Genomic DNA, 14647 nt, shown 5'->3' with positions numbered 1-14647 from the left:
CTAGATTTGTATAGCTGACAAATACATGAGTGCACCCTTTCCTTTCCCTCTAACAATTATGTTTTTATACCATAAAAGAGCTACTGTTACAAAGATTTGCATGAAAAGCTTTGTTCTATTTCAAGCATTTGAACACTTGCAAGTATCTTAATTTTCTGCTGTCTTGAGAGTGATGCTAATCATGAACACCTTATGATGCAGTAATTCATCATACATGTGCCTATTTCAAACAAATAATGGGTCTAATAAAATTGGGTTAAGTGCATAAAGTTGGTGTAATAAATCAAAACAAACGTGAAATTTCATATACATCAGACAACTGTGCTCTCCTTCCAATTTTATATTGCATACCGCACTAGAGGGTACATTAGCAGATGATTTCTCTTCGACTCTTCCATCTGCTTTGGCAACTCTAAGAGAACTTGCAGAATCAGAGGGCTTTTCGACCTAAAGGGATATTAAACTACATTTAGAAAATTAATGCTTAACAAGCACTTGATTCAGCAACAACTGGAATAAACAGAAGTATGCTGTGTTTCTTGTATAAGAACACAGTTAACGTTTCAATTAATAATTGAAGTCGTCTTTAGAGACATAGGCTGGAATACAGTAAAAATATGTGCTTTGGAGCAAAACCATCTAAAACTATCTTGGTCACATTGTTCTGACCTGGAAGCAGCTCACAAAAAAGGCACACAGTCAGGAAACCTCAGCTTTTCAGCTGTCCTATGTCATGTAGTAGGAAATGAGGCTCTGTAAACATCTCAATCTATTGTAGAAATATGTTAAAGCTCTATTCACTTCAGCTGTTTGTCCAATGATATTGAACAAAACCAAATTACTGGGGTTTTAGAAGATGTTTAAAATACTTGATAGTTGTTTCATTTACTAGGACCTACTGTCTACTTTAAAACTTACTATTTGGTAAGTCATTTGGAAGGCTGGCAAGAATAAGCAGAAGAGAGGTTTTGCCTGTGCTATGTCTTAAATGTACAAATAATTATGTTTGTGCCCATATATGCTAATAATTACCAAATCTTTTGAATTACAACGAAGAATTGAGAGGAAAGCAAGTTCTTCTGCCTAGGTGTTTGGTGTTTAAAGAAGCACAGCCATCCATAATATAAGCGCTTTCTAGCAAGGGACAGGCATCACACAACCACAAAAAAACAAACAAACAAACCACTGGTTCAAACAGCAAAAGTAGGTTTTAACAAAATCTCCTAAACTGTTGGTGGCATTAAACAATTGACATTTTCATTCCCACTCACCTGCAAGACTTCTGAGTGTGTTTCAATTTCATCTTCTTCCTCCTTGTTTACAGCTGATGCAGCAAACACCTCAAATTGACTGAAGTCTGCAAAATTTGGCTGCTCTGGTATTTGTTGAGGTGAGGTACTGGTATGAGCTATTAGGCCTTCAGCATCTACTGGGCGATGCACATGAGGACCTGCACCCTGCAATAAAGGAACAAAAATACTTAGTAACAATGCTCTTAACAGTTACCCAATGCTCAACAGTTACTCGATACAGACTCTTGCAAAACAATAGTTTGTGACAGAACATTAAATATTACTTGCTTTTTCAATCAAAGATTTATGTCCTGTCAGTAGAACAAAGTGCATCTTGTCTAAAACACGAACAGACCACTCTGTGTGGTTACGAAAACAGAAACAGTTAATGGAAAAGGAAGCTCAGTCCTGTGGATGAGACCAAAGACGCATGGTAGGACTATCTAGACTCACTGGACAGCACATACGTTTCAGTTAGACATCTTAATCTAGTTCCTACAGGGGAAAAAAACATGATGATGTGATCAAACTCTATGGAATGTCTGTCATCGTACCCTCTTTCCTTCCTAATAATTTGAGAATCAATTGGCTCACTTCAAGAAGTTTGATGAAAACAGAAAGCCAAGCAGGAAATGGATGTTACACATATTTCAAGAAAGGAAAACACTGTACCACCAATCCAGACATTGCTGCCTATCAGAGAAAGCATACGGGAGAGCACTATTAAATATTTCCACTGCAAAATCAGTTTCAAACAAAATAGAAAAACAGGGTAACTACAAGGCCTTATTTCTGTTGTTTGTGGTCTTCTACATATGGCTCAAAAATAATTGCTGTTGAAAAACAACTCAAAAGAGATTCTACCTGTCCATGTCAGATCTGCAGAACAGTTGAAGGATTCAGCTGTTTGAGACAAAAAGAGTTTTTGCAGGATTTTCTACCAAATCAGCTAACTGAACTGACTCAGATTGAGACTGTAAAAATGACCAAGTTTATGACAAGGGAAGTAGTGGAAACATGCCTTTTGGAGCAGACATGTTCTGTTAAAAACTATTACTGGGTTAAAGTCATGGATGTAAACAAAAGCATTTATTTTGAAGAACTGTAGAAGATCTCCCAGTGGCTATACAGGCACAGGTAAAGAAGCTTGAAAGTGTAACATTTCTCTCTTTATTACAACTCAGAGCTCCAAAGCTGTTCAGTTCTTCTTCCTCTACTTGAATTCTTTCACATAGTTCCACCAGAAGCAATTCTTTATCCAGGAAAGGCTAACATTTGGCTGTAAGTTTGACCTTTCACATCATTCACACTGCAGTGGTTTCAAAAAAGATCAGTTATTACTGCTCATTTTAGAGGGAAGTTAAAATTCGGAGTTAGATAAAAATAGTACTAAATAGTACTGTCCAGTGCATCAGGTTAGAGTATGACTTTTCAAAAGGGACATCACCTGCGAAGGCTGTGGTCTTGGAGGCACTGCGGGAGGATAGGCAACAACTCCAGCCTGTTGCTGTCCTGTAAGAGGAATCACATATAGCTAAGGTTGTTACTTTTCAAATTACACGGTATCTAATTTTTTGACTGGTCAAAAAATGAAGAAATACAAACTTTGCCTACATATAAATCAGTCATTTAGAACCACTACTGTAATGCCAACTTTCAAATTTGCAAATAAAAAAAAAACACAAGGAATCGGAGCATGTGTCTTGTCCTCTGCTCCCGTTCAAAGTATTCAGTCATACTTTCCTGATCTGCTTTTTCTTTTACTCCCATTATATACTGTTAACATTTCCCCCTTTTTTGTGATCCCAAGCTGAAATGTACTGACAAATCATAAGTACAATAAGAACTCTTAACAACAGTACCAAAAATGACCTTTAATCATTTCATTGAGACGCTTAACACTCATCTTTAACATATCCAATACCAAAATAACTCCTCTTGAAAATTTACTCGCAGAAGCTATCCACTGCACATGGATACACTACCAAAATGTTATTTCCAGACTTCACTTCTCACATTTGTCCAAAGGGCTACAATGGCATCACTTCTATGATTCAAATTTAGTCTTAAGTTACTTGTTTAAGCAAAGCGTTGTACAGATTTCAATACAAGCTAAGAGTAGCAATATTTTCAGCTTTTTCATTCAGAAGCAGTGTTTTAAAAACTTATTCTAAATCCCTCTTCAGAGGAAAAAAGAAGAAATGGTCTGCATCAGAAGTACGTGCTAAAAAATAAAATATACTAGGTATTGACCTGGGGTAACTGAAAAGGATCTGTTCATATCTAAAGATGACGATCGAGAATGAGAAGGATGAGGCCTTGGTGGGGGTGGTGGTGGCGCGGTGTTATCTGGAGACGTTCCTGAATGTGATCTGCAAAACATAAAGCTGCCTAAAATCACTTTAGAGCCACAACAAAACTAAAATTCAAAATTTATTCTAAATATTTAATTAACAAGTAAAGGTTGATTAATTAACAAGTAAAGGTTGACAGATGAAAAAGAGCCTGATGATTACCATTGATTTTGAAGAGTGCAAAATCAGTTTTAAAATTCTAGTATCCTTTGATTTCAAGATTGTTTTTCTATTTATACTTAAATCTCCATTTTCTAGATTATTCTTATATTACTACTAGTAATTTATCTTTAGGAAACCAATAGTTTCTCATAAACAACCCAAACGATGATAGTTCAGGAGTACAGAATCTTAAATATGGTAATTTCATCCAGGTGGTAGTCACTTCGATTTTCAAAGTATGTAAAATGTACTCAACATCCTAATTAAACTTAAGTTTAATGTCCTTGAAGAAGAGTATGTTTCTGTTGGATCTGCCTGCAGATATATAAGGTTTAAGGAGCATCACAGCATACAAGATTCTAGTTCTTTGCTAGAGATTTTCCCAATCTCTACACTTGGTAGCATCTTCAGAAATTTTAACTTATTCTTAGGTATGATCACCATCTAGTGGATGTATGTTGCAAGTTCATCAAATACGCAGTTTAGAAAGGCATGAGGAACTTGAGGGGGATACTGGGATTTATTGCATACAATATTTTTGTGCAGCTTCCATTTAAAAACAGTTTGCTTAAACTTCCTTGCTCCATCTTGAGCAAGACAGATTTATTAAATCACTCATATGATACAGATACAATTTTATTCAACTCATATGTAAGCGATAAAATCTTTTCTGAATGACTGACTTCTGTAACATTTTTCTATAAGCAAGATAGAACTAGGAGAGGAAACAGGTACTGGAGGTTCCCATAGGTTTCATACAAAACTTGAAATTCCTGATCATATTAAGTAAGGCAGAAAATCAAATTATCTCAATAGAAAAAAATGCTTTCTTAATATACTCTCCAGAAGGATACTTCTGTAAATTGTGTAAACTTCAAGTCTGAAGACAATGAAGAATTAAGGGCACAAGTAGGATAAAAAGAAGGGAGAGAGGTTTTCAAACACTCCTGACACACAGTGTCACGTAAGTATCATTATCTGACACAGCCTTGATTTTACTTTTTGAAAATACAAAAAGTACTCTGGACTTAGGGTAGCGTTAAGGACAATGTCATCTTTATAGATAAAGTTGCAATTGGTATAAATGGAAGGAAGTAGAACTGGGCGTGGACATGGCCAGACTTGTCAGTTCTAGACCAGAACTACCCGTGCCAGAAAGTGGCAGCTCATCAGAAAGCTCCACTCATCTACACAAATCAGCAAGAGAACCCTACCCAAAATCAGAGATGAAAAGAACATGGAAAACAAACAACAAGCCATCATCTTGATAGTGTAAAAATATACAAAATCAGGACAGAGTCTGCTTTTTTATTTTCCCCATTTTCCCCATTAAGTAACAATGGGGTAGAAAAGTTTTCAAGCTGCTGTACTGAGAGGTAACTGCAAATCTTTCTTTGGTACTGAAGTCACTCCAATTATTTTTGTTTTGAAACTCACCTCTGAAATGAATTGTAAGGTGTTTAATGGCATAGCTGGTTTTTATCCTATTCAGGTACAGATTTAATGGGGACAATTAGCACCAGCTGGTACAGCACATTCTCTTATGTCATACAATGCAGTTGCTGGTTATATGATTGCATAACTTCACCCAGCCCCTTAATTTGTGTTGGGCCTGTACCTGGCTTTCATTTTATAGAAGCCTATTATCAAAACAGATCAAGTTACTGCCAGGATTTTTTTAAACAACAACAAAAAAAACCCTCTTGCAGTACGTAATCACAAGGTTCTTCTCCATTAATGCCTAATGGATGTTTTTAAAGATACCAAAAATTGGTTTCAAGCAACATTATGATCACCTGTGTTTACATTCCCTTGTATTTAAGGAGAAAGTATTTTCAAGATTTCAGACTGCACCTGGCTAATCCCAAACAACTCTTTAGATTGCACTTTTTTTTTTTTGTTGTTAAATTTGTTTTCCACATTAACAGCATACATTTTAATATGTTAAAATACAGACTGCTTCCACATTTCCGACTACTGAAGTAATAGTTTATCTGGCTGCCATTTCATAAGCAAGCTGACAAAAAAAAAAAAAAAACAAACAAAAAACAAAAAACAGAAGCTCAGAACAGGCTTCTTTAATCAATTCTTATTTTTTCAGTCATTACTCTACTGACCGTTGCCGCGTTACACTGCTTCCAATTTGCTCTGGATCTGAAGTATAGGAGTCCGAACTGCTGTAACCATCTGCTGGTAAAAGGAAGTACAAAGTTTCATATTCATTTTGCACAATCAATATATTCCAACAGATACAGATAATATATTGTATTTAAAATATTAAATGTAAATTTCCCGAGCATAGCTCTAAAACAACTTGACATTCCAACACTGTAACAATTTAGTCAACAGAAGTAAAGGACACCCAGAAAAATGAACAAGTAGAACATGTGATTGTAAAAGCACCGAAAGTCTGTCACTAACCTTAGAAGTCAGGCAAAGCAAAAGATATGTACAGTACACAGAAAAACTATATAGTTTTGTTACTACTGTAACTTCTGTACCTTCAAGGCTAGTAGTCAGCTCTGTTTTGGACTAAATATATATATATTATATATATATATATATATAAATAAATATATATATATATATATTTATTTTTAACTGTTCATCTTTTGGTTAAGCCTACCTATAAAAATGAAAGATTCTATTACAGCATTGTTCAGACAGTTTTCTTAAGCTCACCCTTAGCCTTAAAAGCTGTCAAACGCCAACTATTCTCATCAGAAATTAGTCTCACCAAAATCACAAAATTGGCATGGAACAAATGTTGATAAAAAAATGCCTGTCAAAGATTAATTTGGGATGATTCCAGAACACCTGGTGAAGCACAATGTAGGGTGGGTAAACAGGAAAAAATGTGACTCACACAATCAGCTACCAGTAAAGAGAAAATTCTACATAAAACTATAATAATTTTTCTGGATTACTTAGTCTCAAACGATTACTTTAACGTCTGAGGACAATGAAGTTTTCAAAAGTGTCAAGATGCATGGAACGAACCCAGACATGAGAATCCTGCACAGCTAACTTTCCTATTCATTAAGGCACCTTTTTACCTGTTCCTTTTTTTTCTTGAAATTGGAGGTACACTGATCTAGTGAAATTGGCTTGACACCTTCACCATGCACAGCAAATTGAATAATACCTTATTTCACCTTAATTTCAGATTAGAAGTTATTTTGAGATCTAAATGAGATCTAAAGAAAATTAAAAAAAATACCTAGATACACAGTCTTTAAAAAAAAAAAAAACAGAATTTGTGGCTATGTGATGGTATTTAAGTTTCCAAGGATCAACTGAGAAAATTAAGCTTAAAGCAGAAGTCAGCTATGCAGTTAATGAAGTGATCTTTCTCCAGACATCTCTACTAGCGTATATATTTTTGGAGCCATTCATGTAATATAACCTAGTAAAATATGTATAATCAATCCCACTTCTAAGGAGGGAAGAGCAAGACCTTCTGGATCAAGAACTTTTACATTATTTCAATATGAAACTACTGGGTTTCCACTTCCAGTATAAGGAGTATTTTTGAAGTGATTTCAAAGCTATTTGGAGTAAACAATTTTAATGATTACATAATGCAAAGGATTAGTCACTCAGCAAATGTAATCTTCACATATTGGCTAGTCCTAACTCATGTACCTGAACACAATCTTAAATAGAAGGGAATCCTTTGTGAGCATTACCAGTTACTTAAGTATGATAATGAGGTAAAGTTCCTATCAGGAATGATACAGGGACTTCTGCAGTGTTATTTTTCTCAAGAGTGGTTTCTGCTCTTCCATGCTAGTAGTGCAAGTTAGTCTCCAGCTTTGCTGGTATTTCATTATGAAGGGAGTTAATTTAGACTATCTTTCCCTTCTGACTGCAGTATTCCATTATCTTGTTTACGTAATTTAACAGGATTTTAAAATAACATTCACAAACTTGTCCTTTATGACATACTGAAGTAGTATGTTGCTTTAAAGTTAAAACAAACTGTGAAAACAGTAATTATTTTTGCTGCTTTTATTTTTACCTGCATAGCAACAGTTTCAACACTGTGGGTGCCAGGCAATCAGATGAATTAGTTTCTCCAGTTATCACTAAGCTTTTTTATTCTCTTCTCCTTTGTTCCAAAACACTTCACTTGCAAAGAAAAATAACAGCGCAGTGTCTATGCCTAATGACTTTTCTTATATCATGCAATAGAGAAGCTTTTCCTCGCTTCCTGGATTAAGTTTGAGGTGCTCTTTACAAACTAATCACTTCTACGCTAAATTACTCTTGATGCAATAACTGAAAAATTGAGACAAAATAGAACTCTCTCAATACCAAGCTGATGCTCATAAATCTCCATCGATTTCTCAACTTCAAATACTATTTTAATATCTTGATCCTTGAACAGCAAAATAAGTGAAGTAAAACAACTAATGTTCATTTAAATTTTGATCAATAAACCACTGAAAAATCTGTACTCTTCTGTACAATGCTAGAAAATGAATGTGAACCTAGCAACAGAATATTCTTATTTAAGAATATCCATTTATAAGAAAACATTTCCAAAACAGTAATATTTAAAAAAAACAACAGAAAAATACTTCTTCAAAATATAATTGAAACTTATTTTTAAATGGATTCTGGCACAGATAAACACCAATAAGCAAATAAAGCAAACACTGAAAAATGAGATCAGCCCAGTAACTGAAGGAAATACATTACAGACTTTGTCACTGACTTAGCACAGAAGTTAGTGAGATAGTATTAATGCATGACTCCAGAGAACCTTGAAAAAAATAACTATCAGGACAGTAAATCTGCAAAAGAAAATCTTGGGATTGACAAAAAAGTATCAGATTTTCAATACAAAGAAGTATCAGAAATTCAGTTTCTAGGGGTAGCTTACGTTAAACAATTTCTTCAGGTTTCACCCAAATGGTGTTAACCACAACCACGCTTACAAAACTGACAATAGCCATTTCTTTCAGTAAAAGAATGGGCATCCCTTAACTCAGTTTGAGAAACTACAGAGTGGCCTTTGTTATGCCAAAACCAGGTGTATTTCAGTCTTCCTCTCAGGGAAGAATCCTTCCTGGTATAACAAAAATTACAGAAGTAATTGTACAATTACAAATGTTAAACTATACTCAGGTAATGGAGTATGAAAGGAGTCTCAGAACTTAGATCCTGCATATCATAGTAACTTTTCTACTGCAAGACTGTATTTGCTTATTTTTTCTTTTGCATCAGAGGGCTTCCTACTGAAAATGGAACTGTGCTTTGAAAGAACAACGCAGGCCCAAGAAATTACCATGGAAGAAAAGGGTGTCATTGGACCAGTTCATGAAAAAAAGAGCAATTCAGAAGGTGCATTTTTGTCATTTATATTACAACTGAAATTCTTCTGCCTTAATGTGGCACAGTGAAGGATTTAAAGTAATGAGTTCTTCAAACTTTATTTTTACTGAAACATGTTCCCAGCTAAAAGAGAACAGGAAAACAATCTCCAAAACAATTCTGTTTTGGAGCTCAAGAACTCATTCAGGCTACTTGTAATCTGGGACCTCTATGACTAATGAAACCAAAATTATGCCAAACTTTTTGGACACAGGAGATGCTGAAAATCAAGGAGGCTGTTATAAGCAAATAAACACTTGAAAAGCTATACCTAAAAAGCAGTATCTAAAATTTTGTTTAGTACCTAAAACAGGTAACTGTCTGAAAATTTTATTGTCAAGAGGTTTTCACTCATCAAAAAAAGTTACACAGTTCTGAGGAAATCAATTAAATGATAGTTAGTCAATTCCACTTTCCATACATTTCAATTTCTCATCCTAAAATTAAAATAGAAAACAAAGAAAGAATTGATAAAAATGAACATTTTTGAACACAAATGCAGGAAAATATCTACAGTGACATTAGCAGAACCTTCTTAACACTATTTCTAATACATTATATCAGAAACATGTCTATTCTCAGAGTATGTTTATCTCATTTTAGAGCATTTCATCCACTGAATATATCTACATTTTGCTTAACATAAAAACAAGATCAGAAGGTATTTGATACTTACTAACTGTATTTCCAGGTGTGTATTTTACAGATGAACTCATTTTGTTTTCTTCCGGGAGATCAGGTGGTTTCACAAGTAGTGGGCTAGTAGGGTTAGTATGATCTGGACAGAAAAAAAAAAATCAGTCTAAATAAACAGATATAATCAAACTAGTTTTACTTGTGAGGTTAAAGCTTCACAGTAGCTTTCTGTGCCCTTATCTGAAGTGCTATACTGAAGACTAAAACTGTTGTACTTTAAAATAATTGAGACATCAGAAGCGTTAACTTTGAAATTTACACTTTGTGTGCATTTCTCAGGATTGAGAGTTGTGAATCTTGATCTATTTACAAGGCTAAGGAAATATTAAAAGAAGCATGTTGAGAATAGTTCTCTATTCTCATATGCTGAATGCTGTACATTACTTTAGGAAATACTGACATTAGTATGTGTCTACAAATTGAGACTGTGGACTCCATTGTTCAGGGAAAATTATCAGACAACCTTGTTTATTCTTGACCAGAGTATAAAGTAGGTTTACAGATAACTTTCAAATGCTATTAGGTTTCAAAAGAATAAACAGTATTTTTGACCACAGCAGTGTAAGTTGTCTCTTCAAAGCTCAATTTCCTGTTAAATACAGGATTTACCAAAGCAGGCTATGTTCCCCATCTTCACAGCCACCTCCAGAGTTTAATAAGGAAACCTATACATTCTTGAGGCCCAAATCAAACATATACCATAATGCTTCTTTATTACTCCAAGCAATAGTCTTCTACAGATGGTGAAATCCTCACTGTAGCAAATGGCTAATTCAAACTCTGCATCTATCTGAACAATACTCAAATTCCTAACTCAGAAATTTTTATGAATTGTTATGCTGGTTACAACTCAAGATATTTTCAAGTAGAAAAAAATAAGTCAGGATATTTAAGGAAGCAAACAACTCTAAGTGTACAACACTTTCCTGATTAGCAAGGGAAAACATCATACCACTTCCAGTTCTTTTGAGCTCCATTTCCTGCATGTGGATTTTGCTTGGAGTCATTCTTATGGGAACTGGGTGCACAATTGCAGTATCCTGTGGAGTAGATGGAGTAAGTGGTGTTAACCTAGTTTTACATTGTTTCCTTAAGAGTCCGACACCATGTGAGAAGTCATTTCTAAACAAAAATCCTGAAGTCTAATTTTACACAGTTCTAGGGAATTTAACATACCTATAAAACCAAAGCTGTATGAGCTGAAGTTCCTTTAACCATTTATAAACTGTAACCTAACATTCTACTTAAAGCACATTCAAAATGTTTTGCTAGATAACCATGACTATTGTAAATAGGACCCCAATTTTGACAGCTTTCCATAATTTTTGGCATACTGAAATCTGTTCATCAAGTGCATCTTCAAAAAAAAAAAAAAAAAAAAAAAAAAAAAACCTTGAAAACCCTACTCCTAAGCTTTATTTATGATGCCTCAGAAAATTACTTCCCTTTAATATGGTATGACTAATTCCCAGTAAAATAAGTACTTTGTAGTATTTTAAGACAAATAGTTTCAGTCTTCTTTAAAGTGGTAAAAATCTTTGAAATTTTAGTATACTAAGCCCAACAGAATGTATCTTTAGATAGATGTTGACTTCACACTTCAGCATCTTCTTTGCTATCCAGACTAGTGACTCCATTTTAGTGTAATTTATAGACAGCCTTTTTCACTTGGATAGGATACTAAACTAAGTGCAGATAGCTTTAAATATCTCAGAAATTTTGTTTTGTCCACAACTTAAGATAGTCATACTCATGTGAGATTTTTACTGTCATCTCTATTCAGAATACATGAATGGAGGGAACAATGACAGCATAAAAAAATAGATTATATTCTGTCCCTAGAAAAGACATCAAGTTTCAAAATTGCTGTGGTATCAGGTGCTTAATCTGGTTTTGACTGGTCAAGTAGATTACTTTCACCAAGAATAGTACATTTACATTATTCATTTGTAGAACTGTTTAAACTGATTTGCGCTACTCGACACAAATATAAACTTTTAAGACCACATTTTTAGATATAGCTCAAACACTTGTCACATGAGGCTTCTAGGAATACATTAAGATATATTGCATTTTTCTCCCCTGTAGCGCGATTATCATGCAAAAATCACTTGCTGCAGTTACTTCAGCCCTCTGCTTTAATGTGCAGCTACTACAAAAATAATTTGTCTTGATTAAATGGATTTATACGTAAAGTACTAATAAAGATCAATAATCTAATTTTACAGAAAGCAACTTAACATGCTACCAACTTTCCCTTATAATAGGGCCATTATGTTAATATACCAGGAGATGAATGTGTTTTTAAAAACGTTTTCTATTCATCTTTTTTCTCCAATGAAGCTGCTTTTCCAATTGTAAGAAAAAATAATTGGTCTATGAACTTACTCTTTAGATCATTATTAATAAATACTCAAGAAAGCTACTTCTCTCCCTTGGGAGAGCATCAGTAGTTGAAAAAAAATCACTGCACCACTGCTGAAACCGTTAAAATAAGAAGCCTGAATGCTGTTAGTGAAAATTTGCTCTCATTTCTGCTTACTGTAAGAAGACACAGTTACCAAGCATCAAAGATGCTTGCTGTTCTTTAAAAACGCTCTCAACTACAAGAATTGAGTACAAACAAAGGCATTAACCAGTATAAATTTCCATTGAATTTATATTTATGTACACATGTATACGCACACACACAAGTATATGGCTAGATATGAGGTTTCCACACATCACAATTCCACTTTTAAAGTTAACTGCACATGGGAAAATTTTGAAATTCAAATTTCTGTCATTTAATAATTATGTGCAGGAATATATTACTACCTTGTTGTGGAAACAAGACAGCAATTGCTCTACATTGTTAAGTACCTATATACAAAGAGAAACAACCACTAACTGATTTCAAAAACAATTTAAAAAATATAGCACATTTAACCCTAAAAGGTCTATCTTGGAGATGAAAAGAGGCTGCTTTTTTAACTAAGTGACATTTTAATTTAAGTATTCCAGGCAATTCTGCACACTGGAGACAGTGCAGTTTGAGTTCTAGCTTCCAGCATCTAGAAATGCTATTTGCACATAAATATCAGTGATGTCTCAGACTGGAGTACTAATAAGAAGTATATATTTGTGTGTATGTACTATACTTGCATATATATGCAATTTTTGTAAATATTATCTTTTCAGAAGGGGTGTGTTTAATATTAAAAGCAGTTAAATGCCTATTATGTGCACCTATTAGATTTTGCTATATAATAAATGACAGTGGACAGTGACATAGGGGTAATTGAATATGTAAGAAAAGCAGTAGGAAAAGTAGCAGCTAAATTCTAAAGTAATTTTAATGCACTTCAGAATCACTTCCGTGTTATATGTCCTGAAGTTTAAAACCAGCAGAACATGAAACAACGTAGTAGATTTCTGGCTCCAAAGCTGGACAAGATATGGAAGTACATCATCATTCAGGGCACTCCTTGCTAAGTAAAATTAAAACAGCACAGCTTTTGCTGGAGAAATACTAAAAGCCCAATTAATAACCAAGTCACTGAAAACATTAGGAGTATGAAATATTACTTCCATTAAAGCCTGATAGCGTTTTCAGTTAAGTTGGCATTATTAGCTCCTAAGATTTTGTGCAAATAAAGATCTGCAGCTTCAAAGAGGTACTGAAGACAGAATCTGAAACGGGGACTAATTTATCACTGAGAGTGGCCCTTGAGTCAACTCATTTTCAAAATATATTAAATGCTTTGTCTACTACAGGTTTTGATAGCAGTATTGTATTCCATCTATACAAAGAAAATTAACATTCACTGCACTCAGATATTAATCTTAAGCAGTACCAGAAAACTTCTTTCCCAAAAATCAGCAAAAATAATTAATAAGCCTGCCACCATTCCCAAAAAAGCAGTTCATGGAATCATGCATAACAGCTATATACAATGAATGGAAATTCAGTGTTAATAAAATTAATTTCAAACAAGCAAGCTAAGTGATTGACTTACAGGATCAGCTGGTGCAATGTTAGAATCAAATTGGGTCAGAGTTTGTGAGCTTGAAGAGCGTTCGCTAAATGTCTCCCACTGCTGAACAGACAGAGGAGAGAAGTCAGCATGATGAGAAAGATGGGAGTAAAAGATCACTGAGGAGGACTTAGCATAGTAGTTCGGATGTTGCACTGGGAAGTACTGTATTTGCACTGGGCAGTACTTGACTTAGAAACCACACTAATACATAAAAAAAAAAATCTTTCTATTTCAGTCTGATATTGTTGTGCAACCAAGTTTATTGTCAGATTATTAATCTTTTTACATTTCGTAATGAAGATACAGGTGCACAGTCAATTCGGAAATTATGTTGGAGTTTGCCAGTGAAAGTCATGCAAGTTAAAAAAACTGGTTAGCCAAATACTGTAGAGATTCAATCAGTGCCACCTGTTTGTGATTATAAAATCTACAGAAAGGTTCCTCAGCTTTGTAGTTGCCCAGTGTCAAATGTATTTAGTAAGCACTGATTTTCTTACAAAGTCTCAGATAAATGAATGCTGAGCAGAGTACTCCAATCACACCAGTTCAGCTTGCCAGTGCAACCCCTGAGAAGTGATTCTATTCTGTAAGAGTATTTTTACAAATCTAGATCACTGTCAAGGCAAAGAATTAAATTCAAACATACTGTTGATTGTTAAAAGCAAATAAGTCAATCTCTGAACAGTTTTACAAGATATAGGCATGCTTTATCAATATACAGTTGTCACGAGTCCTCATGCTTAGT

At 34.3% G+C, this 14647-nt stretch overlaps 1 protein-coding gene across 10 annotated transcripts in view; it reads right to left on the bottom strand.

Annotated features, from left to right (window-relative positions):
- Positions 1 to 14647, bottom strand: part of REPS1 (RALBP1 associated Eps domain containing 1) — a 65504-nt gene that overhangs the window by 3490 nt on the left and 47367 nt on the right. For 3 of the 10 annotated variants that reach the window (XM_082755585.1, XM_082755581.1, XM_082755577.1), the window contains exons 10-17: positions 13882 to 13962; positions 10836 to 10923; positions 9864 to 9965; positions 5926 to 5998; positions 3546 to 3664; positions 2740 to 2804; positions 1272 to 1457; positions 352 to 447 (exon numbers count right to left, since the gene is read on the bottom strand). In XM_082755585.1, the coding sequence (XP_082611711.1) occupies positions 352 to 447; positions 1272 to 1457; positions 2740 to 2804; positions 3546 to 3664; positions 5926 to 5998; positions 9864 to 9965; positions 10836 to 10923; positions 13882 to 13962 (810 nt within the window). The remainder of the gene's footprint in view (positions 1 to 351; positions 448 to 1271; positions 1458 to 2739; positions 2805 to 3545; positions 3665 to 5925; positions 5999 to 9863; positions 9966 to 10835; positions 10924 to 13881; positions 13963 to 14647) is intronic. The other 7 variants (XM_082755586.1, XM_082755584.1, XM_082755583.1 and 4 more) reach the window with 5 other exon arrangements.

The sequence above is a fragment of the Aythya marila genome (genome assembly GCF_965140915.1).
Source record: "Aythya marila genome assembly, chromosome: 3".
Taxonomy (NCBI): Eukaryota; Metazoa; Chordata; class Aves; order Anseriformes; family Anatidae; genus Aythya; species Aythya marila.
Note: the sequence above shows the minus strand (reverse complement) of the source record. Positions and strands in the feature narration are given on the sequence as shown.